Source organism: Belonocnema kinseyi, chromosome 8 (assembly GCF_010883055.1).
Source record: "Belonocnema kinseyi isolate 2016_QV_RU_SX_M_011 chromosome 8, B_treatae_v1, whole genome shotgun sequence".
NCBI classification, from domain to species: domain Eukaryota; kingdom Metazoa; phylum Arthropoda; class Insecta; order Hymenoptera; family Cynipidae; genus Belonocnema; species Belonocnema kinseyi.
Window position 1 is genome coordinate 51,647,627 of NC_046664.1, and position 27,723 is coordinate 51,675,349.

General features: G+C 26.8%; 1 protein-coding gene across 4 annotated transcripts in view; it reads right to left on the reverse strand.

Annotated features, from left to right (window-relative positions):
• Window positions 1-4,859: 4,859 nt before the first annotated feature.
• The window catches only part of LOC117177665 (guanine nucleotide-binding protein G(s) subunit alpha), a 165,416-nt gene continuing 142,552 nt past the window's right edge, over window positions 4,860-27,723 (reverse strand). Inside the window, exons 8-11 of one of the 4 annotated variants that reach the window (XR_004467735.1) lie at window positions 26,807-26,986; window positions 23,957-24,161; window positions 14,286-14,571; window positions 4,860-5,304 (exon numbers count right to left, since the gene is read on the reverse strand). Coding sequence is in view for 1 of the 4 variants with exons in the window: in XM_033368481.1 (XP_033224372.1) it covers window positions 14,425-14,571; window positions 23,957-24,161; window positions 26,807-26,986 (532 nt within the window). In the remaining 3 variants the exon portion in view is untranslated. Of the gene's footprint in view, window positions 5,305-13,684; window positions 14,572-23,956; window positions 24,162-26,806; window positions 26,987-27,723 lie in introns of those variants that run through there. The other 3 variants (XR_004467734.1, XR_004467733.1, XM_033368481.1) reach the window with 3 other exon arrangements.

The window sequence follows — 27,723 nt, forward strand, 5'->3', positions numbered from 1 at the left end:
TATTCTTCATTTATTTATATAATAATTCTTTTCCTTCTTTTATATTTATACGGATCTGCTCCACGATTGACGGCAATGGCACCAATAAAAAAACTTCCTCACCCACACATTTAATTTCACGCGTGCATCAAATTCATGGGTGTCAGTCTCCCAATCTCTCCAATTACTTCAATTTCATATCAAAATCGCAACGAATTTTCAATTCATCAGTACAACTAATCTAAATCAATTTGAATTTCGATAATTATAATTTACAAAGTATAATTATTTCATATTTTTAATACTTTCGTATCGTTTCTTAAAAATCCTTAAAGCCATTGCAACTTTCAATATCAAAATTACTTTCCAATAATTGTTTTTTCTCCTCGATTTTTCAGAGTGAATGCGAGACTTACGAAATACTTTACAATAACCGTGAAAAATGGCCTACCGGAAATCGTGGAGCAGATTCAGATCGATTTGATTCCTAACAATTTTCACGGTTTTCACTCATTCCATTCCACGTCTACTTAGCTTGATCTCGTTCCTACAGCGCTTATATTATTTCTATTACTAAATTACCACTTAAGGGTTCAGTATCTTTTGACTTTAGTTGGCTTCCCATCTTCAAATTTCCCACGAATATTACACAGAGTCAATAATAAATGATTTATTATTAATTTAGTCAATCAGCTTAGAATTTATTTTGATTGTTTTCTTCAATCCGAAGAGCTCTCCAATTTCTGAATTTTTAAATTCGCGCCTAAGACAATTTGAAAATTAAAATTTGCAAACTCAATAGAGAAATATTTCACTTTGGAAATGAAAAATTTGGTTTACAGACTCTGGATAAATTTCACGAGATATTTAAAAAGGGTGAATTAAAATCTTCTAAACATCTGGAGACACGCGACAATGAATTAAAGGGGTGTTTTAAGTTCGAAGAGGGAAGCGACGTATTATATGACCGCTGGTAACTTTTACTTTTGGTTTCTTTCCGGTCTCTTTCTTTTTTTCTCTTTTACTTTTCTTCTAGAGTGCTTCATTGCACGGCAGTAAAACAGAGTGTCGTACAAAAATCACGTTATCTTCGTAAATTGTCTTCGTCGTCGTGATTATTATTAATATATATGTATATATATATATTTATGTTTTTAATTACGTGTATACACAGTAAATAACTTTTTCATTTCTCGCTGCGAACAGACACTTTTAAATTCACGAACGAGAAAGTGGACCTTTCTTCACGCTCCTAGCACTGCGGAAAAAACATGATGGTCTCAAAAGTTTAACTAATTAAATTATTACGTATTGACACCAGAAAATTTTCATAATGTAAGAAACAGTGCTAAAATTGTTTTTTTTTTTAGTATTATCCACAAAAATACTGAACACTGAAAGGAGTCAATTTATCGATTTAATTAAATATAATGATTGATAAAATCAGCGAAATTATATTCCAGGGTTAATTGCTACTTTTAAAAGATAAATTTTACATAAACGTAGTTTAGAAAAAAAATCGTTTAAATTTCGAAATTTTGTTGTTTCAACTTATACGTCCACATGAATTGAGATATCTAGTTGAAAATTTGGTAAAATAAAAGGCACCAAGGAATGTTTGTATGGTCCTAAATTTCTCTTATTAAAAGAAATTTTATTTTGGAAAATTTTGGAAATTCATTGTTGGCATTTACAGGGACAAATCGACTATAAGACTTTAAAAAATTCGCATTGGCAGTATAATTCATAATAAAGAAGTAGAAATTTATTATAATTTAAATTAATATTTAACTTAAGTAACAATGTAAATAGACGGATTTTTCAACAAAAATATGGGAAAAAATTCTTTTAAATAAAATTTGCATACATACCTACATTTATTTTCAATAAAAAAAAAAAATAAGTATTTTCAACTCAAGAACGAATTTTAAAAATTATAATTGAGTTTTTATGTTACAATGTCGAATGGTTTAGAAAACAGTCGACTTTTAAACCAAAAGGATTAATTTTCGATAAAATAATTGGTTAAAAAAATTTTCGAAGAAAGTGGTCGAATTTTGAAAAAAAAAGATAAGATCTGAAACATAAGATAAGAACAGTTCAATACTCAGTCAAAAGAGACGAATTTTCAACAAAGAAGTTTATTTTCCACCAAGAAAGATGCACTTTCGACACAAAAAAAAATTAATTTTCTACCATAAAAGAGGAATTTTCTATTCAGAACACGAATCTGCAGCAAAACATTTAAATTTTCGACCAAAAAATATAAATTTTTAATGAAGTAGTTGATTTTTCAACCAAAAACGAATTTTTATCAAGAGTTGAGTTTCTCAGTTCGAAAGTCTAATGTTTTAGAAAACAGTTGACTTTTCAACCGAAAAAAATTAATTTTCAATAAATATTTGAGTTAAAAAAAATTGTTTTAATCAGGTGGTAGAATTTTCAAACAAAAAAGTACTAAACAGTTAAATTTTTAAGACAAAGAACGAATTTTTTAAGAAGAAAGATGAATTTTAAACCAAGTAGTTTAATTTAAAAAAACGTTAACCAAATAGTTGTATTTATAAACAAAAAAGGTCAACTTTCAATCAAAAGAAGGCGAATTTTCAACATAAAAGTTTATTTTCCAACAAGAAAGATGCATTTTCAACCAAAAAAGATTATTTTTCTACCATAAAAGAGGAACTTTCTATCCAATAAGACAAATGTACAACAAAAGATTAAAAATTTCGACCAAAAAATAAAAATTTGTAACAAAATAGTTCATTTTTCAACCCAAGAACGAATTTTTAACAAAAGAGTTGAGTTTTTGAGTACAAACGTCTAATGGTTTAGAAAAATGTTGACTTTTAATCTGAAAAAATTAATTTTCGATAAAATAATTGATATAAAAAAAAATTGTTTAAAAAAGTGGTCGAATTTTTAAACAAAAAAGATTAAACTTGTACCCAATAGTTAAATTTTGAAGCCAAAGATCGAATTTTTAAAGAAGAAAGATAAGTTTTGAAACAAATAGTTGAATTAAAAAAACCAAATAGTTAGATTTATAACCGAATAGTTCAACTCTTTATCAAAAGAGGCGAATTTTTAACAAAAAAGTTTATTTTCCACCAAGAAAGATGCACTTTAGACCAAAAAATATTATTTTTTTACCATAAAAGAGGAACTTTCTATCCAAAAAGACAAATGTGCAGCAAAAGATTTAAAATTTCGACCAAAAAATATAACTTTTTAATAAAAGAGTTGATTTTTCTGCCCCAAAAAGGAATTTTTAACAAAAAAGTTGAGTTTTTGAGTTCAAAAGTCTAATGGTTTAGAAAACAGTTGACTTTTAAACTGAAAAAAAGTTTCAATAAAATACTCGAATTTAAAAAAATGTTTTAACCAAGTGGTCGAATTTTTAAAAGATAAAGATGCATTTTAAGCCAAATAGTTGAATTTAGAACCGAATAGTTCAACTTTCAATAAAAAAAAAACGAATTTTCAACAAAAAAGTTTATTTTCCACTAGAAAATATGAATTTTTAAACAAAAAAGATTTCTTTTCTATTATATTAGAGGAATTTTCTATAAAAAAGACGAATGTGCAAGAAAATATTTAAATTTTCGACCGTAAATATGATTTTTTAATCAAACAGTTGAATTTTTTAAAATATAATTGAATTTTTGCTTAAATAGTTCATTATTTAATTTAAAAAAATGAAATTTCATCAAAAAGTACTTGGAAAGATGAAACGACGAAAGATGAAGTTTGAAGGAAAAAAAATATATATATAACTTTTTTACTATAAAAGATGAATTTTCTATTAAAAAAAAAGAATGTGGAGCAAAATATTTAAATTTTCGACCAAAAAATATGACTTTTTAATAAAATAGATGAATTTTCAAGAAAATAATAAAATTTTCGTCCAAATAGTAAAATTTTTAAACTTAAAAACTTTTTTTAAACTTAAAAATTTCCAACTATTACGACAATTACGACAAAACTATCATAAGTGGTACAATTTTTTCTAGTATCGAGTTTGAATTTTCTATGTTTTAAGAGTCAATTAGTCGCATTTTTTCAAAAAAGTAAAAAAAGTCTCACAATCTCAGCCCTCTATTTCCTGAAATTTAGGAATTTAATTTAGGAAATAATCGGAAGTAAAAATTATGATAATAAATAATTTTTTATAATCTTATAATTTTTTATTGTTAATAACAATTATAGTTATTTAATAATCTTATCATTTTCTTTAGTGTCTTTTATGTAATTTTCCAAATTTTACCAACTTTAAAGAATCTATATAAAATTCTGTATTTTCGTCGATTTTATCAATAATTATTTATTACATTTTGAGATTATTTTGACTGTTTTCTTAAACTCGAAGAACTTTTCAATTTCAATCCTTTCCTCAAAAATGTTTAATTTTTCAGTGTTCAGAATTTTCGAGGACAAAAGCACGGGGAGTAGCAAAGGGAAATTTATGTAAATACATAGAAAACTATAAAACACAATTGAAAAATCTCAGGAATAATTTTTGTTTAAAGTCAAATTATATACTCCTCCCTATGTCACTTCGTGGACAAGAGCGACGGTAATAAATAAAGAGTAACGACGACAGTAATAAATAAAGATTGCAATACACCTTGGACAATAGTAAAATGTAACAATAACAAAAAATACGATAACACAGTTAAAAAAAAAGCGGACGAAATCATCTGCAATTAAAATCTTGAACAGAGCCCGTCTGGATCAGAAATATGTCTCGAATTATGCGTGATTTTTCACCTTCTATTCGCAGGTCGATTTTGAACCCTAAGGCGTATTGAAATCGCCCCTCAAATCGTTGAAAATAGAACGCAGAGTCCAACGAGAAAGTACACCAGCTTTTTTTTTTGTTTTGTTTAATAATACAAAAGAAAAAATAGAAGAAAAACCGTTATCCAATGTAAAATATACGTATAAACAACGACTGATAATAAATAATGCTCATCGCCTAACGACTAGTTCCTATACTTATTATTTTGTTCTTAAAAGTTTTACACTCTCAGCCTTCGAATATCAAAGGTTTGGCGCTAGAATTTCCTGAACCCTGCAATGTTAAGCATCTAACATTAGAATTAGAATCGGCATACGACCATTAAAAACTCTCCTTACGATTATCTAAAACACCGTTTACGATAAATGTGCACTGGACGCACTGCACAGCGAAAAAAAAAACTTGTGCGATCGGCGTGGTAAATTTCACTGTCGAGTCCTCCTTCCCTTTCGACAGAGATTCTGATCTTTAAAACTCTTCGCTTTCGGCTTGGCGAGCACTTTGTGGCTTTTTGGTGCTACATCCTGTTGCAAAATAATTTTATTTAATATAAAAGCGTCAATTTCTTCAATAAAATCAAATAAAATATTTCAAGTACTGCAATCTTGAATATGTATTCAAAATTATTTCGTTTCGTTTCTAATTTATTTCCCAATAGGATCAAGATTTGGTTGCAAATTCAATATCGGAATGTAGAATTAAGACTGATTTGAAATGTGCAAATTTAAGCATTCGCCCAGAATCTAAAAATTATCCGGTTTTTCAACGTTTTCGGAATTAATTTTAATATACTTTGATAAAATAATTTCGAGTTTCTAGAATTTCATTTCGAATTTTTAATTAATCAATTTTAATATCTCACTTTTAAAGTGCTTAAGGTTTAGCGTAATATTCAGTAGCGTCTTTGCTTTTGTTAATTTTCAAAGGTGTAAATTTGCAATTATTCAGGGTTTGAAAGAATTTGTATGTAAAGATTGTATTGTAAAGATTTAAAAAATAAATATGGTGAAAAAATTAAGAGAAACTTTGTTCATTTTCAAATTATTTCACAATAAAAGTAAAACACAATCATTTAAATAAATGTTATTTATATTATTTTTATTATATTTATATATGAATGTTTGTAGGTCAATTCAAATTTAAAACTGAGAACGTTTTTCATGTTAGAAGATTTTTAATTCAAAATTTGAACCTTTTAAAATATGAATCCTCTACTTTATAAGTCTTGTAACTCAAAATTGTTTAATTGACATTCTTTCGCTAGTAGACACTCTGATATTTAATTATGTTAGGCTTGAAACTGAAAAAAGCTTAGCAACCTTGAGAAATCATCAAAATTAATAAATTAACTTTAACAGAGTGGCCGTTTTAATAGAGGAAAAAAATTCCCGGTTTTTTCCGGTTTAGAAGAATTTGAAGTAATAAAATCTTAACTGCAAATTAAACCACTTCAAGTCCTCTTATAAATTTTAGGCTTTAAAATTGAAGCTTAAAAAAAGCTTTTAACATTTTTCAATTGCTTCATTTTTAATTGAATTCCATTGAATTTCAAAATAAAAATGTTTTAACTTTTATAAAATGAACAATGCAAAGATTTCTGGTTTGATTTGTGAGAATTATTAAAACAAAATTAAAATTTTTTAAATGGAACAGTTCCAATAGTAATGTTTGAAATTTAATTTTAGACCTCTGAAAATTTAATTAATCAAGAATTTCCATTTTCAAATAATTCAGTTTTAAGTAGTTTAATTTTATAATTTTTTTGAATCAGGATGGCCGTTTCAATCAAAGAAAAAAATTCCCGGTAATCCCGGTTTTTTCCCGGTTCGGAAACATTTTTCACGGTGAATGAAATTTAAAAAATCAAACTATATTCTAAACATTTTTCCATTTAAAGTAATAAACAATTAACGACAAATTAAAGCATTCAAAGTGGAACCCTTGAATTCCAAACTTTTAAAATTAAAGTTTAAAAGTTTTTCAATTCGAAAATTGTGTATTCAAATGCTCCAAAATGTACACGTGCAAAATGGAAGGTACTAACACTTTTCAATGAGACAATGTTAAATGAAATTCAAATAAACTGCAAAAATTAGAACTTTTATAAATTATAGAATTCAAAGATTCAGATTAAGTTCTAAAAATATAAATCCACGTGAACATATTCAATATTCTAAATTAGAGAATTACGCAATGAACTTTACAAATTTTCAAAATGATGACATTATTTTAAGTAATTTTAAGCTGGACACATTAAAAATTAAAAAATAGTTTTTTTTTTTTTAAGTTAACAGTTTTAAAATTATAAGTTAAAATATTTTTATTTTAAATAGTTTAAGCATCCTTCAAAAGCTTTAAAATTTTATTTCAAAATCTTGAGAAGTTTTAAAAAGATTCGAATTAAATTTCGAACGAGAAACAATTTCAAATACTTACAGTCGAATTTAAAATTAAATGTAGATTTTTGCAGATTTCAAACAAAAAATTTAGAATTTTTTTAAGAATTGTGAAAGACTTCAAAAGAATTTTTAAAAAATTCTTAAGATGAAAAAAGTAAGGAGCAAGTTTACATTTTTTAATGGCTAAAAAAATTAATATCAATAATATATTAATAAATTTAATATTGATAAATCATGAAAATTTGTATTAAAAACTAAAATTATCGGAATAAATGATATATTCATTTTAATTCTTATCAAGACTTTCGGTTGAAACAGTTACAGATCCATTTTACAAATTATTTACTTATTTATATTTACTGCATTTATTTACAGCACTTTCAATATTTAAAAAGCTGTTAAAATCGAACTTCGGCAGATTTTTCTTCTGAAAATTCGTAAAATTCCTGGTTTCCCGATTCGACGGCCACCTTGTTTTTAATAAAAAATCTTCGATTTTAAAAGCTTCTAATTTTTTATTTGTTAAGCCTTTAAAACTGCATTTTTAAATTCTTAAAATTAAAATATACGCTTAAGAATTAAAAGTATTCCAAACTGAATGATATAATAATTTATAAAAATCACAATTTAACAAATTATTTAAAAAATGGTTGAAATCAAAATTGGACAAAATTTGTATTCAACAAATTTGGTAAAAGTCCCGGTAAAAAAAAATTTACTGTCATTTCCCGGTGTCGTAAAATTCCCAGATATTTCCGGGTTTTCCAGGTTTCCCGGTCCAGCGGCCACAATGCTGAATGTCTCATTTTAAACGAATAGTCAAATATTGACATTTTTTTGAAAATTGTTAACTAAAAAAAATTCAATTGAATGTTTTAGAACTGATTAAGTCTTCAATACTGCATTATAAAATTTCCAATCATTTCCCGGTTTTCCCAGGTTCCCGATCCAGCGGCCACCCTGTTGTAAATGAATTTTGAAAAATCAGAAACACGTTTAAAAATTGAAAACACTTTAATAAACTCTAAAGCTTCTTCTCGTGGTTTTGCTCGGAGAAGAATAGGAAGTAGTCTCTTAATGAAGAAAGAGTAAAATTCGAAATATCTCGAAGCGAGTAACGCGCGTACAATATTATCAACAATAATAATTAAAAAATTAATTAATATTTACGCGTGTCCAACTGAAAGGTTCTATCTCGGGAGATGCAAACTAAAAGGCTCTATCTCGGGTGGCGAATTCGGGAAGCTTTGAAATCCCGTATAAATTGCATTAGCGACACTGGCGCCCTTGTCGAAATAGAATCTTACAGGAATCATCGATTTTTCCAGAAAGATCTTGAATTGAAAATATGAGAATCAATTTCAAAAATCCATTCAAAATCGATTTCTGAGATAGAACCTTTTGATTGGCCCACGTCAATTTGTAGACTCACTAAAAGCTAATTTAGTATGTGACTGATGACTCGTTCTGGTTTGTGCAAGGCGAACATTATATAACCTTTTACAGAAGTAAAAAATGAAATTATTATTTTCGAAAATTCCTCCCGCAAAGAAACTTCTATCTCATTTCTCTCTCGCTGACACCCATTCCGTTAATATTAAAAATAACAGTTCGTAAGACTTTAAGTGACGTTTTACAAACTACACCTGTTATGTATTAGTACGATATTAGGTATACATAAAACTACACATGCGCACATTGTATTAACGAGAGAATATCATTTATATGCATGTATGTACGTATGTGCATGTGTTTCCTTCTGTGTATGTAATATGTATGTATATTTATATATAAATGACGCGGATAAATCAAGTTTTTTCTTACGGAGCGCGCGATTCCTTATTAATTTGTGTCCTTACATTTAATCTTTAGCTTTTACTCTCGGTTTTAATTTGACGTATAACTCTCATTTGCCTATATAAATGTAAATATTACATAGTTCAGTAACTCGTACTGTCCGAGCATCGAGTGCGTGTTTTTCGAGTTTTCACATGTGTGCCTAAGAAAAGAAGAGAAGAGAAAACGAAGTTTATCCCTCACAGAATAGGATATCTAATTTTATGCCGTTTACGTTCCCGCACAGCCCATGGATATCATTAGGATAGCTTGGGTATATATCCCTAGGATATCGTAGGGATATCTTTGGGATATAGTGGAGATATCATGGGGACATCTAGAGGATATCATTGGGTCATTGGGTTATTTTTGAGATATACTTGATATATCTTGGGGATATCCTTAGGATATTTGAAGGATATCACTGGGATATCTTGGGGATATTCTTGGGATATATTTGAAATATCTGTGGGGTATTTTGTGGGTATCTTTGGGATATCTTGGAAATATCATTGGGATATCTTCGGGATATCTTTGATACATCATTATGATATCTTGATGATGTAACTGGGACACCTTGGAGATATCATAGGGATATTTTGAAGATATTCTCGAGATATATTGTTGATACAACTGGGATATGTTGGGGAGTTACTTGGATTATCTTGGGAACATCCTTAGGTAATCTTGGGGACATCCTTCGGGGAAAATTTGGGATATACTTGGGATATCTTAGAGACATCTTTCGGATGTCTTGGAGACCCTCGGGATAACTTGGGGATATCGTAGGGACATCTGACGGATATTATTGGGATATCCTTTCGATATCTTGAGAACATCCATGGGATATCTTGGCGATACTATTGTGATATATTTGTAATATCCTTTGGATGTCTTGGGGATAAACCTGGGATATATTGGAAACATCCTTTGGGTAGCATGGGGATCTCTAAGTGATACAACTAGGATACCTTGCGGATATCGTTGGCATATCTTGAGATTATCCTCGAGATATCTTGGTGATACAATTGGTATATCTTAGGGACTTCCTTGGGGTATCTTAGGGACATCCTTCGGTAATCTTGGGGATATCCTTCGGATATCTTGGGGTTATATTCGGGATATCTTTGAGATATATTTAGAATATCTTGGGGAAATCCTCGGGATATCTCGAGAATATCCTTGGGGATACAATTGGGATATCTTGGGTACATCCTTCGGATATCTTGTGGATATACTCGGGATATCTTGGAGATACAGTTGAAATATCTTGGGGATAAAATTGGAATATATTGGAGATATCCTGGGGATATCTTGAGGATATCCTTGGAGATACAATTGGGATATCTTGGATACATCCTTGAGATATCTTAGGAACATCCTTGGGATATCTTGGGGACATCCTTCGCATATCTTGGCGATATACTCGAGATATCTTTAGGAGACAATGTAATATCTTGGGGATATCCTACGGATATTATTGGGGATACAATTGGGATATCTTGAGGTATCTTGGGGACAGCCTTCGGATATCTTGGAGATATACTCGGGAAACATTGAGGATATTCCTGAGGATACAGTTGGGATATCTGGGGAACATCCTTGGGATATCTTGGGGATATACTCGGGATATATTGAGGATATCCTTGAGGATACAATAGGAATATCGTTGGGATATATTTGGGATATCATTGCGATATCCTTAGGATATCCAAATTTCTGACTTCTAGGATATCCCCACGGATTGTCCCTTGGCTATCCTCGGGATAACCCGAGACATTAACGGCATAAAACGGTACGTCATGTTTCTGCAATGGAAACTTTAAACTTTCAAATCAAGGCGTGCGTGTACGATAGCTGATTTATCTGTTCCAGTCCTACACGCACGCAAAATGCACACACGAGAATTTTTCTTCCCTCAGCGAAATCAAATGTACGATTGATAAAAAGAACATACACGAGGAAAGTGTCGGGACTCGCCATATACAGGGTGGCCAATAACTTGTGCTATTTGCACCTCTACACGTAAATTCCTTTCATTCGCAATTTCAGCTCGCAATTCAGTCTTTAAAAGCAAAATTAAAAAAAAAAGAGATAATTTTCAATAAAAAATTCTTGGATTTTCTCGGTTTATTTCCGTTTTTTTCCCCTACTCTTTTCAGAAATACAGAAATCAATTAAAATCTTTTCTGTGTATTATAAATTCGCCAAGTTCGACCTTTTGTTCGAATAAAAATTTCCATGGCAAAATTATTCTGCAAAAAGAAAAAGATATACTAAGAATTAAGAAACTTTTCCAATTGCAGCATTTGAAGCACGGTGTCTACTCCAATCATGGAAAAAAATCCCCGAAAATTTCAGGTTTTTTCCTGGTTTCTCAAGGTTTTTTAGGTATAATTTTTCATAGTATGGATTCATTGAAGTATTTCGAATTTTTTAACTAATCGACTCGGAATATGTACACACTCACCCGAGCTTATTAATTTTTTGTATTCCTTGTAAATATCTCAATGTGTAAAAACGTTACTTTTCAAATATAAAATACAATAACTGTTTCTAAGGATTTAATTAATTTGTTTAATTTATAAAGATTTGACGAATTATATTACAAGATATGCAAAAACAGAGGAAATGACGAAATATTTCATGAAAATAGGGAAGTCTATTTTTTTAAAATGAAAATTACAAGTTAAAAAGATAGATGAATGTTGAAACAAATAGTTAAATTTTCAGCTATTAAAGATAAATTATTAAGTCAAAAAGATTAATTTTCAACTGGGACAGTAAAATTTTTAAGCAAGAAGATAAATTTTCAACTAAGAAAAATCATTTTCTACAACAAAAAACGACTTTTAAACAAAAATAATTGAATTTTCAACAGAATATTTGAATATTCAACTAAAAAAGATGAATTTTCAACAAAAAATGCGATAGTTGATAATCCAACCAAGAAATATTTTTATTTGAAATAAAAAAAAGTTTAATTCCATCAAAAAAGGTATTTTTAAAAAAATCGTTATATTTTCAACCAAAGAGATGAATTTTCAGTTAAAATGGATCTATAATAAAAACAACGAAATAATTAAAACACGATTTTAATTATAGATTAAAGAAAATGGATTTTCGTCAAACAATATAATAGTTGATATTTTAATTGTGAAAGATTTTAATTTTAAATTAAAAACAGTTCAATTCAACAGAAAAAAAAAGAAATTTCATCTAAAGAGATGAGTATTCAATTTTTAATACATTAGATTAACATTGATCTAACTGGTTGAACTGTCAATCAAAAACGGAAATACATGCATTTTTAACCGAATATTTGAATTTTTAACTAAAAAAAAGATAAATTCTCAACCAAAAATGTAATGATTGATATTACAAACAAAAATTATTTCCATTTTAAATTTAAAACAGTTGAAACTAACTTGAAAAAAACGAACTTTCAACCGAAGAGATGAATTTTCAACTAAAAAATATGCATTCTCAAAGAAAAATGTAATAATTGGTATTTCCATCCGAAAATATTTGAATTTTAAATCAAAAGCAGTTCAGTTCAACTTTAAACAAAATTAATTTTCAAGAAAATAGTTAAATTCTGAACTGAAGAGATCAATTTCAAATTAAAATAAAGAATCTTCAACCAAAAATTGAATTTTTAACAAAAGAGTTTAAAATCTACGAAAAATAATTTTCTACCAAAAAGAACGAATTAAAAAAAAAGCATGAAGTTTCAACCAAATAGTTGAATTTTTAACCAAAAAAAGATAAATTCTCAAGCAAAAATGTCATTATTGATATTTCAAACAAAAATTAGTTTGATTTGAAATAAAAATCAGTTCAAATTAACTTAAAAAAAAGAATTTCCTATAGGAGATAATTTTTCAATTAATTACAAGAAATTAAACAATGCATTTTTAACAAATAAGTTCAATTTTCAACCAAAAATAGAATAGTAAAAAATTTCGGGTAAAAATTAGTTTCCAACAAACAAAAAAAGAAACAATTTTAAACAAAATGGTTAACATTCGTATTCTATTTTATATTGCAATTTGAACCAAATGTGAGCACACTCTAGAAACAATTCCCTGACTTAAAAAAAAAAATCCCTGACATTTCCATGTTTTTTTCAGGTATATAAAAATTCTCTGAAAATCGCAGGTTTTCCAGGTGAGAGTAAACACCCTGATTAGTATTTAAAAAAGAAACAATCATTAATAGAATTCGATCCTAAGAACATTAAATTAACGTTCGAATTTGATACTTGTTTTTTTTGTGAACTACTTTCAGTTCGAACTTCTCACGCTAATAATAATAATTATATTTTTCAGTATTTCCATACTTTTCCGGGACTTGAGAGCTGAAATCTCGAGGAAGTAGAACGTAAAAAAAGTCCGAGTCAGTGGGAACGCTCACCCTGTACATATTCGGTACATAGTTATACAATTAAAACGCTCGTCGAAATACTGTAAAATCTCACAAAATACTCTTCTCGTAAAAAGGTGCGACTGAATTTCCCTACGTACCGGGGTTATACGATTAAAATTCGAGATTCGGCAAACTTGTAAAGCAATTTGAGAAAGATTCTAGCAGATCATCGGTTAAAGAAAGAGATTCCGATCTCTCAGAGAAGAAGGGTCTGTTTTCTTCAAGATTTTTTTTTCTTTTCTTCCTTTAAAAGTTGGATACCGCTATCGAAGAGGGGTGTAATTTCTAAGTGGGTGGAAAGAAGAGTACGCTGAACACTCTTTGTGTGCAGAGTAGAAGATTCACTATTTCTGGCACAACTAGATCGTTATTCCTATCCGATTCGCTTATTTCAAGAGATCACTGATAACCGGAACTACAAAGACTCTGTAGAGGTTTCTACAGTAAAAAAAAAAAAAGAAAGAAAGAAAGAAAAAAGAGGAAGATTACTAAAGTTAGAATCGCTTGATGTTTTTAGATATCCAGCATACTCTTGGCATTTGAATTGAAAAGAGGATTTGGACATCGTGGACTCTGCTACTCGCTTCGGAGCCACTAAATCTCTTAAACTCAACAACCAGTCTCAAATCTCGACTTGGCCGATCCATATACCTTTTTTAGTTTAGCGGTTACAGCACTCTTTTCCTTCTTGTTTTTTTTTGTTTGTTTTTTTTTTTCTTTGTCGATCAAGGACTCGTAGTAATAGGCTCTTGACAAGCAATCGATAGGCAATTGCGATGTCCACAGAGGGATATAATATAGGAATTGAATTCGTAAATTCGAATTTAGCGGTTAGAGCTTACTTGGCAACGCGACTCTTTGATTAATCGATTCATTGACTCTTGTTTGTCAATTTGAACAATTCGAAATTCGTCGCACGATAGTAGCAATAGCAACAGGATGGACATGGACAGGTGAGAGGACACGAGGGCGGAAACGAAGTCACAAGAGCTCGTATTGGCGTAAGTGCATCCGCTGAATGATGTCTCGACAATCGTTGAACACTCTCTTGATGTTTTCTGTGTCGACGGCGCACGTGAAGTGCGGATAACAATAATGTTTTCCATCTCCACTTGCGGTACTTATACGCTGAAACAGACAACAGGGTTTTAGATAAGAGTAGTCTCACTGTCAGCGAAACAAGAAAAGAAGAAAAAAGAAAAGAAAAGAGAAAAAATTGCGATAAAATAGAAGAGGATGTTTCCAGAATGGAGGCCGAGGGGCTAATTACTCCTGCAATCTGCTACACACTCTCCCTGCAATATGGTACAATTCTTTACAATCTCTTGTAATATCCCACTTTAATAGTATGATTAATTTTTAAAACTTTGAAAAATTATATATTACAGGATAATGATGTAAAAACAGAGAAAATATGGAGACATATTTTCAAATACAATTATAGTTTTGAATTTTCAACTAAAAGCTAAATTCTTTACGAAAAATATAAGCATTCATATTTAAAGAGAAACAATATGCTTTATATAAAAAAACAATTGAATTCAATAAAAAAAATAATATAACGAAACAAATAAATTTAAAAAAATTCATCTTCTACTGGAATTGGGAATGGTTAAACTGCGGTACATCACCTGGTGACAAAAATTCGAACTAGAAAAAGTAGGCACGATTTTAAAGATGCATTTTAATTTGTGCATAAAAGTATTTTAACAATTTTTTGTGAAATTTAAACTATTTATTGAATAATAAAAATAATTATTTACCAGAAGCAAAGTGTCTTAGATGGAATTTACATATTATACAGTGAAAACCCCCACTTTTTGACACAAATATTTTTCTAAACAAAAAAAAACAATAATTAGTATTCTCTTTATTGTGATTTTCAAAAGATTATAAACTTTAATGGAATTATTTTGAAAAAATGCACTCAAAGTATATTTGTATTAACTTATACATGAAATATTTACTATTTAAACATTTGATCTAAAAGTTAGGTTAGAATTCGTATTTAAATGCCAGTCGTCTATTATTCGTATTATTGGCATAATATGGATAAAATTTGTTGCCACATACATCAATATAAAGTTTATTTACGCTTAATATGCATTAAAACTCATATGAAATAATGAAATAATTGTATTTTGTGTAAAAACCTATTTCACAAAAATGTGTTTTTTCATTGTATAAGATGGAAATTCTATCTAAAACTATTTTTTAAAATGAATATGTGTTTTTAGTATTCAATCATTGTTTTATACTTCAAAAAAAAAATCGTAATAACACTTTTATGCAAAAATTAAAATACATGTTTAAAATTGTACCTACTCTTTCTAGTTCCGTTTTTCGGCACCATGTGGCGAATGGTAGACCACCACCATTCCCAATAGTAGATTTTTCAAGCATCAAAATTAATTTTCAACCAAGAAGATTATTTTCTACCAAAAAAGAAAACTTTTCAACAAGTACATGAATTTTCGACAGAATATTTAAGTTTTCGACTAACAAGATGAAATCTCAACAAAAAACGTAATAGTTGAAATTTCAACCAAAAAGGATTGCAATTATAAATCAAAAACAATTTAACTAAAAACAGAGGCAATAATTTAAAAGAAAATAGTACAATTTTAAACCAAATAGTTGAAGTTTTTACTAAAAAGATGAATTTTTAAATACATATAGTTGCATATTCTATTTAAAAAAATTATTAATTTTCAACTAGAATAACGAATCTTCAATTGATGCAGTGGAATTTGCAATCAAAAGTATTATTTTTCTACCAAAAAGGACAACTTTGCAATAAAATAAATGAATTTTCATCCAAATAGTTGACCTTTCAACTAAAAAGATACCATCTCATCAAGAAAAGTAATAATTTATATTTTAAGTAAAAAAAAAATAGTTTTATATAAAAACACTGGAATTCAACTAAAAAAAATCGAATTCTCAAGAAAGTAGTTCAATTTTCAACCATAGATGAATTTTAATTAAAATTATGATTCTTTAACAAGATACATTATGAACCAAAAGCTAAATTTTCAAATAAAAACAATCAATCTTCAAACATAAAGTTGAATCTTCAACTGAAACCTATATATTTTCCATCATTAATTTTTTTCAACCACGATAATAAATATTAAACTAGAATTGTGGAATTTTTAAGAAATGAAACGAATTTCCTACCAAAAAGATTAATTTTCCATAAAAAGAACGAAGTTTCAACAAACTGCATGAATTTGCAACCGAATAATTAAATTATCAATTAATGAAGACGAATTCGCAAACAGAAAATATAACAGTTCATATTTAAACTAAAGAATATTTTAATTTTAAATTAACAAATAATTTAACTCCACACAAAAAAAATTCAGGGAAATAGTTTCCTTTTATCCAAATAGTTGAATTTTCAACTAAAAAAGATAAATTATTATTAAATAATATTAATTTTCAACTAGAATAAAGAATGCTTAATTGGGATAGTGCACAAGTTTTCAACAGAATGCATGAATTTTCACCAGAATATTCAAATTTTCTATTAAAAAGGATGCATTCCCAAGAAAAAATGTACTAATTGACATTTCAAACCAAAAATATTTGTATTTAAATTAAAAAACGAATTAATTAAAACAAACAAAAATAATTTTCAAGAAAATAGTTAAAATTTGTACCAAACAGTTGCAATTTTCAACTAAATCAAATACATTTTTAACAACAACAAGAAAATAATTTTCAACTTGAATAGTAATTTTCCAACTGGAATAGTAAAATTTTTAAGTAACATGATGAATTTTAAACCAAGAAGAATAATTTTCCACCAAAACGAACGGATTTTCAACAAAATATACGAATATTCAATCAAATATTTGAATTTTCTGCTAAAAAAGATAAATTCTCAATAAAAAATATAATGGTTCACATTCCCCCAAAAAATATATTAATTTTAAATCAAAGACAATTAAACTAACAAAAAAATAATTCTCAAGAAAATATAGTTCAATTGTGAACCAAATAGTGGAATTTTAAACTAAAAAATATCAATTTTTAAATATATACATAGTTGCATTTTCTACTAAAAAAAATGTCAAGTGAAATTATACATTTTTAACTAGAATAATGATACTCCAACAAACAAAAAAGGAATTTTCAAGATAATAGTTCAATTTTCAACTCGAAAGTTGAATTTTATAGAAAAAAAGACAAATTGGCAAACAAATTCCATCATATTTAACTAAAAAATAAAAATTTTCTGCCAAACATATAATAATTAAATTCTGAGCCAGAAAAATAATTTATTTAACAAAAAAAATGAATTATCGACCAAAGTGAGAAATTTTTAACCAAAAATATAACAGTTAAATTTTCAGTTAAAAACATATATCTTCTATGAAATAAAATAAGTTTACAAACGAAACAGATGAATTTTCAACTAATAAAAAAAGTACATTTTCAATTAAAGATTAAATTAGAAAAGTAAATTTTCAACAACAAAAATACGAATTTTCAACAAAATCGTTAAATTTTCAATCAAAGAAGGGAATTTTTAATCAAAACGATGAAGTTTTAACCAAGAAAGATAAAGTTTCAACCAGAAATAGAGTAATTAAATTATCAGTTAAAAAATTAATTTTCATCAAAAAAATATTTATTATTTTTCACATAAAACAAATAAATATTCAACTTAAAATAGAATAATTGAATTTTAATTTTAAAAAATATACATTTTCAACGAATTAAAATAAATTTTTAACCAAACAAGATGAATTTTCAACGAAAAAAACCTCATTTTTAACCAAGCATGAAATATTTCAATTCTCAGTTTAAAAAATTAGGCAAAAAAAAACTTGAACTGAATAATATAATTTTTAATCTTCAATCAAAAAAGACATTTCTACGAAAACATTTGAATTTTCAAACAAAAGAATGACTGTTTAACTGTTTTACAAAATTTTGGGATATTTGCAATGCAATTCAAATTTCAACTATCAAATTTACAACTATAACATTTTAAACTAAATCAATAAATAAATTTTTAAACTGAATATTATCACAAATTAAAGGGTTCCGAATTTAAAACATGAAAATTCTTAAGCACCAGCATTGAAATTTTAATCTATCCAAGTTGAGAAACATTAAAATCCATTATTAACACAATGAAATGATTTTAAAAAATCTGAAACTATAAAATATATCAATTTCTTCTTAAGGGTTAAAATTTCACCAACTTCTGTAATAGTTTACAAAAAAAGAAACTTTTTATTAAGACATTTCCACATTAATATTTTCTTAAAATAAAAATATATATCGTTCTAAATAGCATGTTGCACGTACACATCTTATCTTTCCACTAAAAAAAAAGAACTATAGCTCTGCAGATAATAAAAGATTATGAAATTACATACCATAATCAGGAAAATATCGACTTTTCATTATTATTTATTTTTTTTTGTAAAATGTCGTCAGCGAATCACACTTATGAAATTTCACGAATTTTTAAATGCCAATTGTTTAAATTAAGTTTTGTTTTGATATAATCTGATTTAAAACAATTACCTCCAAAGTTGAAAAATATTTGATTAACAATTTAGCCTTCTGCGTAATTTTACCGATTTTTTAATGGTACCAGTCAAAAAATTGAGTAGACGAAAGAATTTAATTTTGTTCCACATCTTTTTGAATATATATTAATTTTAATTTCTATAAAAGCCAACAGCACAAAGTTGTGTTAAAAAAGGGGAAATGTGGAATTTTGTAAGTTAAGTGTCATTAACTGTAGTCTTTTAGATTTTTTAACCATTTATTCAAAGGTCGTTAAGGTTGCTTTGTGGCCGACGAATTAATAACTTTTATTATTTACATTTTTTATAAAAAATAAAGGTGTTACTTCTTCGAATAGATGTGAGGTTTTTTTTTCTAATTTTTCGTCTGAGAAACCAAATTTGGAAGTCAAATTTTGTCCTAAATTTTTTTTTTAAGTTCGTTAGAACCAGGACCCAACCTCAAAATTAAATAGCCCCATTTTACTTCACAAATACAAAAATCACATCTTTTTTAGATAATTAGAGAAACTATTAATCTCTTAAACAATAAAATTGCTATAATTTGGAAAATAGTAATGGGTTAAATTTAGGAAATTTAATTTTTCAACAAAAAAAAAACTTGCATATAAATATATATTTAAATACATAAAAAAATGATATAATTTATTCAGTATATTGAAATTATTGATTTAAAAACAATTTTTCATTTTAAAAATGTGTGATGTAATACATTAATTATTTTAATCCTAGTGTATGGCACCTAAAATTAGTATTAATTAAGTGACAAGTACTTCCCAAGATCTCAATATCTCAAAAAAAAAATTTACAAAGTCCATAGATGCATTAATTTTGAAAAAAATTCACAATAAGACATTAAATTCAAAATAAATTATAATTTTTAATTCTTCCTTAACGTCTACATTTAAATTTTAATACGATACACTGTTAAAAGTCTCAATGCAGATAAAAAAAAACATAAAAAAGAGGGGAAAAAAGAAAGGAACCTCAAAATGTTCTTCCTTCTTTTTCCTCTCGTCTCTCCTTATTTTGACTTTTTTTTTAAATCACAATAAAAAAATATTTACAAAAATGTAGATTTATTCATTAGATTATTGTTTTTTTTTTCAAGAATTTTATATAAAATTTAGAACGGTAAAGAAATAAAAACTATTAACTCATAAAAGTCACATATCGGCCATAAAAACAATTTTAGCGACCACTAATTTTTTTTTAACTGAAACAATACGCAATGCATGCCCGCGTATCAACCATAAAAAATTTAGCGACCACTAACTTTTTTTTAATTTGAGAAACAGAGAGGAAATATCTTTAAAATAGAAGAAAAGGGAATTTAGGGATAACAGCGTAAAAATATTTCAAAAAAGGGGGAAAGTTTGCACATTGATTTTAACACGTAGAAGAAAAGAAACAATCTTTTTATGAGAAATCTTTTTCTATAATTTCAAATGAGTTTTTAATTATTTATGTCATTAAAGAATTTATATTTTAAAACAATCCGACAAAAAATTTAAAAAAATGTGTATGTGTTTAAAGTCATTCTCATAATCAAGAATATTACAAAATTAAAAAAATACTATCAAATCGTGATATTTATAAGTTTATTTCAATATTTCTTTCTAGGATTTGTCATTTCGTCCTTGCCATAATTAATACTTTTATGTAAATTTGAAACTAAATTGTTTAATTCGCTTAAACTCAAATTAAAAATTGTTCGAGCGCCTAACTATTTATCACTTCAAAAATATTGAATTTGTGCTAAAAACACAAATACGCGCGCTACTCGCACGATTATTATTTTTTTTTTCGCGAAATTTTGTAAATTTAAATATAAAATTATTGCGTTTTATCGTATTTAATATCTAATATAATAGAAAAGAAAAGCAAGGACAATACTTTTGATAATTGATGAAAATTGATATTTGAAATGATGAATCTTCAAACAAATAAATTTTTATAAAAATTGTTTAACCAAGTAGTTGCACTTTCAGCCAAAAAGACGAATTCTGAACGAAAAATATCGTAGTTGGTATTTGAAACAAAAAGTTTTATATTTAAATAAAAAACAATTAAATTCGACCAAAAAAATTGAATTCTGAACTAAAAATAGAGTAATTTTTAACCAAATAGTTGCATTTTTAATTAAAGAATATGAAATTTCCACCTAGAAAATTAATTTTGTACCAAAAAGTCAAATTTTAATCAAAATATGTACATCAATTTTCAACCAAATTTTTGAATTTTCAACGAATAGAGATAAATTTTCAAGCAAATATGGAATAGTTAAATCTTCAGTTAAGAAAATTAAAATGCAAAAAAAGTATTTGTGAACAAAGTAGTTTTTCTTCTCACCAGAAAGATAAATCGCCAACAAAAAATCAATCACAAAGAAACAAAAAACTTCTTTCTATACACATTATGTTTCTTTTTAAAAACAATTTATTGCCTGTGTAAAATTCAAACATAACCTAAAACTGTTCAAGATTTGTAAATTTGTTTTGAAATCTATTTTTTCTTCATTTTTTACATTTTTGTTTAAATAACCGATTCCCTATAAAAAATATTAATAAAACTTCAAAATGTTCAAAAATTCAAAATCTTGTTCGAACTATAATGATTTTCGCTTTTAAATAATAATTTTTGGTCTGAAATGGTAACGTAACCTAAAATAGTTAGAAAATGAAGAAACTTTAGAAGCTAATAATTTTTGCATAAGAAAATCAATTTGACTTAAAACGCTAATGATGCGTACATAATTCTTGAAATTCTTTAAATATTTACAATATAATAATTTTTAGATTAAAAATACTCATTTTGGTCTAAAATATTAACATAACCTAAAATTGTTGAAGATTGGGAATACTGATGATGATCCACTCTCTTTAGAAAGGATGGATTCAGCATAAAAATATTTTTTTTCAATTAAAAACATTTTAGTTTCATCTTTTTGGTTTGAAAATGAATCTTTTTTCTGTAGAAATTTAACCTTTTTGAGTTTAAAATGCGTCTTTTTGGTTTAAAATAAATCTGTTTCGGTTGAAAATAAACTTTTTTCTCTCGAAAATTCACATTTTGGACTTGAAAATTGAACAAATTAGTAGGAAATTTAACAATTAGTAGAAAATTTATATACTTCGTTCAAAATTTGTTTTGTTTCGCAAAAAATAAATTTGTTATGTTCATAACGAAACTGGTTAAAAATGTATCTTTTTAGGTTTAAAATTAAACTCCTTGTTTGATAAGTTAACTATTTTCTTAAAACCTCTTTTTTATTTGTTTGTTAAAGATTCAAAATCGCAGTTAAAAATTATATGTGTGCGTGCGTGTGTGGGGGGGGGGGAGGGTAAATTGTCGTTTTTAAAAAATGACAATTGAACTATTTTGTTGAAAATTCAACAGTTTTATATAGAAAAGTCGTATTTTTTTGTTTGAAAATTAAAAAATTTGGTATAAAATAAAACTATTTGTTTCAAAATTTGACTGTTTTGTAGAAAATTTATTTTGTTATTGAAAATCATTTATCCTCAATGATGAAATTTGGTTAAAATTCGTCATTTTTTGGAAGAAAATTATTCTTCTTCATTGAAAATTCAACTACTTATTGAGAAAATTGTGTGTTTTCTTTCAAATTTGTATTTTTTGATAGAAAATAATTTTTTTGTGTTAAAAATGAAACTTTTTAGTTAAAAATTTATCTTTTTAGGCTTAAAATTAAACTCCTTGTTTGATAAGTTAACTATTTTCTTAAATCTTCTTTTTTGTTTGTTTGTTGAAGATTTAAAACTGCAGTTAAAAACTATTTTTTGTGGGGGGGGGGGGTAAATTGTTTCTTTTTAATGAAAATTTAACTCTTTTTCGGAAAATTCAACAGTTTTATAGAAAAGTCGTATTTTTTGGTTTGAAATTAAAAAATTTGGTATAAAATAAAACAATTTGATACAAAATTTAACTGTTTTGTAGAAAATTAGTTTTATTATTGAAAATTATTTATCCTCAATGATGGAATTTGTTACAAATTCTTCATTTTTTGATAGAAATTATTCTTCATTGAAAATTCAAGTACTTATTGAGAAAATGGTGGATTTTATTTCAAAATTGTATTATTTGATAGAAAATAATTTTTTTCTGTTAAAAATGAAACTTTTTGGTTAAAAATTTATCTTTTTAGGCTTAAAATTGAACTCTTTGGTTCCTGAGGTGAACTAATTTTCTTAAAAGTTCGTTGTTTTCGTTAAAGATTCATAATTTTAGTTAAAAATTAATTTTTCCTTTGATTCAAAATTATTATTTTTTAATTAAAAATTGAACTATTCTGTTAAAAATTCAACTATTTTATATGAAAATCATCGTTTTGGCATGAAAATTCTACAATTTGTTATCAAATAAAAGCATGTGGTTCAAAATTAAACTGTTTTGTAGAAATTTATCATTCATCTTTTGTGATAGAAAATTATTCTTTTTGTTTTAAAATTTAACATTCTGGATGAATTTTTGTTTGTTAACTGTAAAATATTTCTTACTTAAAAATTCATATTTTTGACTTAAAAATTGATCTCTATTTTAACCAATTTTATTAGAAATTCGTCTTCTATGGTTCAATGAAACTATTTTTTGATTGAAATTGAAAACCTTTTCTTGGTTAAAATATTAACTATTACATTTTATGTTTGAGAATACATGTGTTTTAGTTGAAAATTTAACCCCTTAGTTGAAAGTGGAACTACTTTATTAAACTTCATTTTTTTAAAGATTCATAATTTTAGTTAAAAAACCGTTGGTTCCTTTGGTTAAAAATTAATTATCTTAACTGAAAATTTAACTATTTTGTTGAAAATTCACATTTTCCGGTTGAAAATTCAACTTTACTGTAGAAAATTTCATAATTTGTTACAAAATAAAAATTTTTTGTATAAATTTAGGATTTTTTCAAATTTATTTATTGATAAATGAACAATACTCACGAGAAATTCGTCTCTGATAAAGTACTTGGCCCGTATCACGTCCGGAGGTTCCGTTGGATCCGCAACAACTCCGGGTTCAACTGGCGTTTGATACCTCGAGAATTCTGGAAAGTAGTCCTCCAATTTGTGCTTTCCCGCTTTTACTTTTTCCGCAAGCAGATCCTGCTTGTTTAGGAATAAGATAACGGAAATTGTGCGGAGCCACCTGCCATTTAAAATCAGAATTAGAATTATTATCATCATAATTTTATTATTTAAGGGCACGTAAGAGACTCTCAAACATCTAACCAGAAATTAGGGCTCTACTTTTTAGCGTCCCTCAACAAAATTAAGATTAATCAAGTTAGCCTTATTTTTTAAAAATAAAAATTCCTTTAACAGGACGGCTCTTTTCACAGAGGAAAAAATTTCACGATGATTTCCTTGTTTTTCGGATTGCAACACATTTTTAGGGTAATTTCAATTATAAAATATAAACTTTTAGAACTGAATTCTTTTTTTATTTATATCTGTTGAATCTTAAATTAAAGAAAACTTTCATTCAAACGATCAGCAATTTACATATCTAAAATGGAAGCTTAACACCTTCTAATTAAACCAATTTTAAATTAAATACAATTAAAATGCAAATTAATTTTTTTTTTTACTTTTATAAATTTAATAATTGAAACATTTCCGCTTAAAAAGTATAAATCTGCGCTATACTTTTTAATACTCTAATTAAAAACTGAGTATCACTTTCATCTCACATTAATAAAAATTTTTTAAATAAAACACGTCCCTCTTCCAATTCAGTATAAAATTGAAAATAAAAAGTTCTCCCCTTTTATCTGAATGTTAAAAATACAAAATTCGCCAAATAAAAATAAAAACCAAATTAAAATCTTTTAAAGAAAAAATCAGCTTCTGTGAATTCAGAAAAATAAATAACTACCAAAACTTCCTGCCTTTCAAATGGATAAAAATGTTAAAAATAAACAATTCTTTTTTACAATTTAGAAAAAAATTGAAAATAAAAATTTATTTCCTAAACGCAATAAGAAAAATTATAATAACAAAAAATGTCCCTTTTCCAATTTGAAAAAAATGGAAATTTTGAAACATTCTTTCCTTAAAAACTCAATAAAAATTATAAGAAATAAAGGGGCCTCTTCCAATTCAGAATACATTAAAGACCAAAATTTCCTCGTTTCCAACTCAATAAAAATGCAAAAACTTGAAAATGATACTTCTTCCAAACCATAAAATGTTGAAAACCAAAAGGTTCTTCTTTCCATATTAATAAACATATTAAAAAAAAATATCACTCATAATTTAAAACAAAATTTTTAATCGAAATATGCAATAAAAACAAATTCCTTTTGTAATTCAAAAAGAAATTAAAATCATAATTTTCTCCCTTTAAGCTCGATGAAAATCATTTTAAAAATTTCCCTCTTCCAATTTAGAATAAAAATTTAAAAAAAAAACAGTTCCCCTCTTTAACTCAATTAAAATGCTGAAAAAATGTCCTTTTTCATTAAAAATAAAAATTACCAAAATTTTCTCCCTTACAATTCGATAAAAATCTGTAAAAAAAATTCTTCCAATTCAGAAAAAGTTGAAAATCGACATTTGCTCTCTTGCAATTAAGTTTAAATGTTAAAAAATGTTTTTTTATCAATAACAATTATTTACTAAAAATACATAAATAAAATATTTTGAAGGAAGAAAACAATTTGTAATGTTTAATTTTGTATAATTATTGTTTAATATTTCATCATTGTATTTTTAATAAATAAATCATATTGACTATTAGGCCATGTTTTTCATTGTGTAAATTCGGTAATTTTTTAGTTTCGAGAATTTTACAGTGTCAAATATATTATAATTCGGCAATTTTCAGTCGGGAATAATCAAATTCGGTAATATTATATACTGTTCGAGAATTTTCCAATTCCGTATTTCTATGTCGGTAATTTTATCACTTCAGGAATTTTTTATTTCGAAAATTTTAGGGAAGTTTATATTTTCGGGGTTTTTATCTTGGAGAAATTTTATCACTTCGAGAATTTTTCAATTCAGAATTTTATAATTCAGTTAATTTTTTATTTTCATTATTTTCTTTTTCGGGAATTTTAGATTGTTCGGAATATTTGTACTCGGTGATAATATAAGCTGCCGGGAATTGTATTATTCCAGAATTTTTCAATTCTGTAATATTATAAACTACTCGGGAATTTTATTATTTGAGAATTTTTTAATTGGCAATTTTATAATCTGTACAATTTTGTATTTCAAATAATTTGTTTTTCGGGAATTTGGCAGCTTCGAGAATTTTATTTTTCGGGGTTTTTCAATCGTCCTTTATTATTCGGGATCTTTCTGTCGGGAATTTTTAAATTCGGTATTATAATAAACTGTCCGAAAATCTTATTATTTGAGAATTTTTCAATTCTATATTTCATAACTTTAGCTTTTCTTTCTTTTAAATTTCGCAATGTCACAAATTTTATTTTTCGGGATTTTTAGTCATCGCAGAACATTCATAGAAAATCATAGAAACTTAGGTTTATGATTAAAATAACGAATCTGTCTGAAATTTTGGGAAACAATGAAGAACATAAAGGATCTTTTTATACATTTTTTTAATAAGGCCTAATTGATAACTCTTAATTTTTTTTAAAGAAAAGGTGCTAGAACCTTAATTCTGATTATAGGGACTGAAAGACTAGACGTCTTTAAATTAAATCTATTTTTATTAAATTTTATTCCTAGAATGACAGCCAATGAAAGTCTTAAATATGTATAATTTAAGAGCCTAGTTTTGAATTTAAAAGCGAACTCGATAGCGTAATATGGAAACCATACCTATTATTCCAGATACTTTTGAACAAGTCGAGACTTTCGCGAAGTCTCAACTTCGTCGGGTCTTCCCTAAGCACCATGTTGTAACTACTACATGCTGTTACGAATATAATTGCCGTCACGTCATTAAAGCACTGTATCCATTTTCTCCTTTCATCTCTCTGTCCACCGACATCGAACATGCTGCAAAAAAATTACGTTATGTACATTATATAACAGTTTCATCCTCAAAAACAAATAAAATAAAATAGGTAAGTAATTTAAAAACCAGAGTAACCGCATAAACTTCATTTTCAACATTCACTGGCGTTACCCTGACTAATTTTTAATTTCCCCTGACCAACTAATACAGGGATCACACCGAAAAAGGAAATCAAAAAAGGGGAAACACAGGGGAAATGGGGAAAGGCTGTGATCCCCGATTTGTGAAATTCTCAAATTTGTACTATTTTATTTCTTATTGGTTAATTATTTAAACTTCTAATTTTAAATGGTAAACCATGGTAGGTATTCACTTGTCCGAAATTTCATTTTCCCTAAAACTCATTTTCCTGAAAAAATCACTAGATTTAGGGACGATGTAAACATAAATCATAGAAGGGATCCCGATGGTGAATTCGGTGAAAAATTTTGTACAAACGACGATTGGTGGCGTTTATGAGAATTCTTTGTGATTTAAGTTTGCTTTTACTTTTAAATGCGAGAGAGAAAATCGAAAATAAGCAATTAATAAGTAAGTATATGATGAAGTAATACTTCGAAAATTTCGGAAAGATTTCAATGATTTTCCAAAGATGTCAAATATTTCGCAAAAATTTTGGATAAATTAAATAATATTTGACAAAGACATCAATGATTTCCCAAGGATTTTAATAATTTCACAAATATTACTTAATATTTCAAACATATATCAAACATTT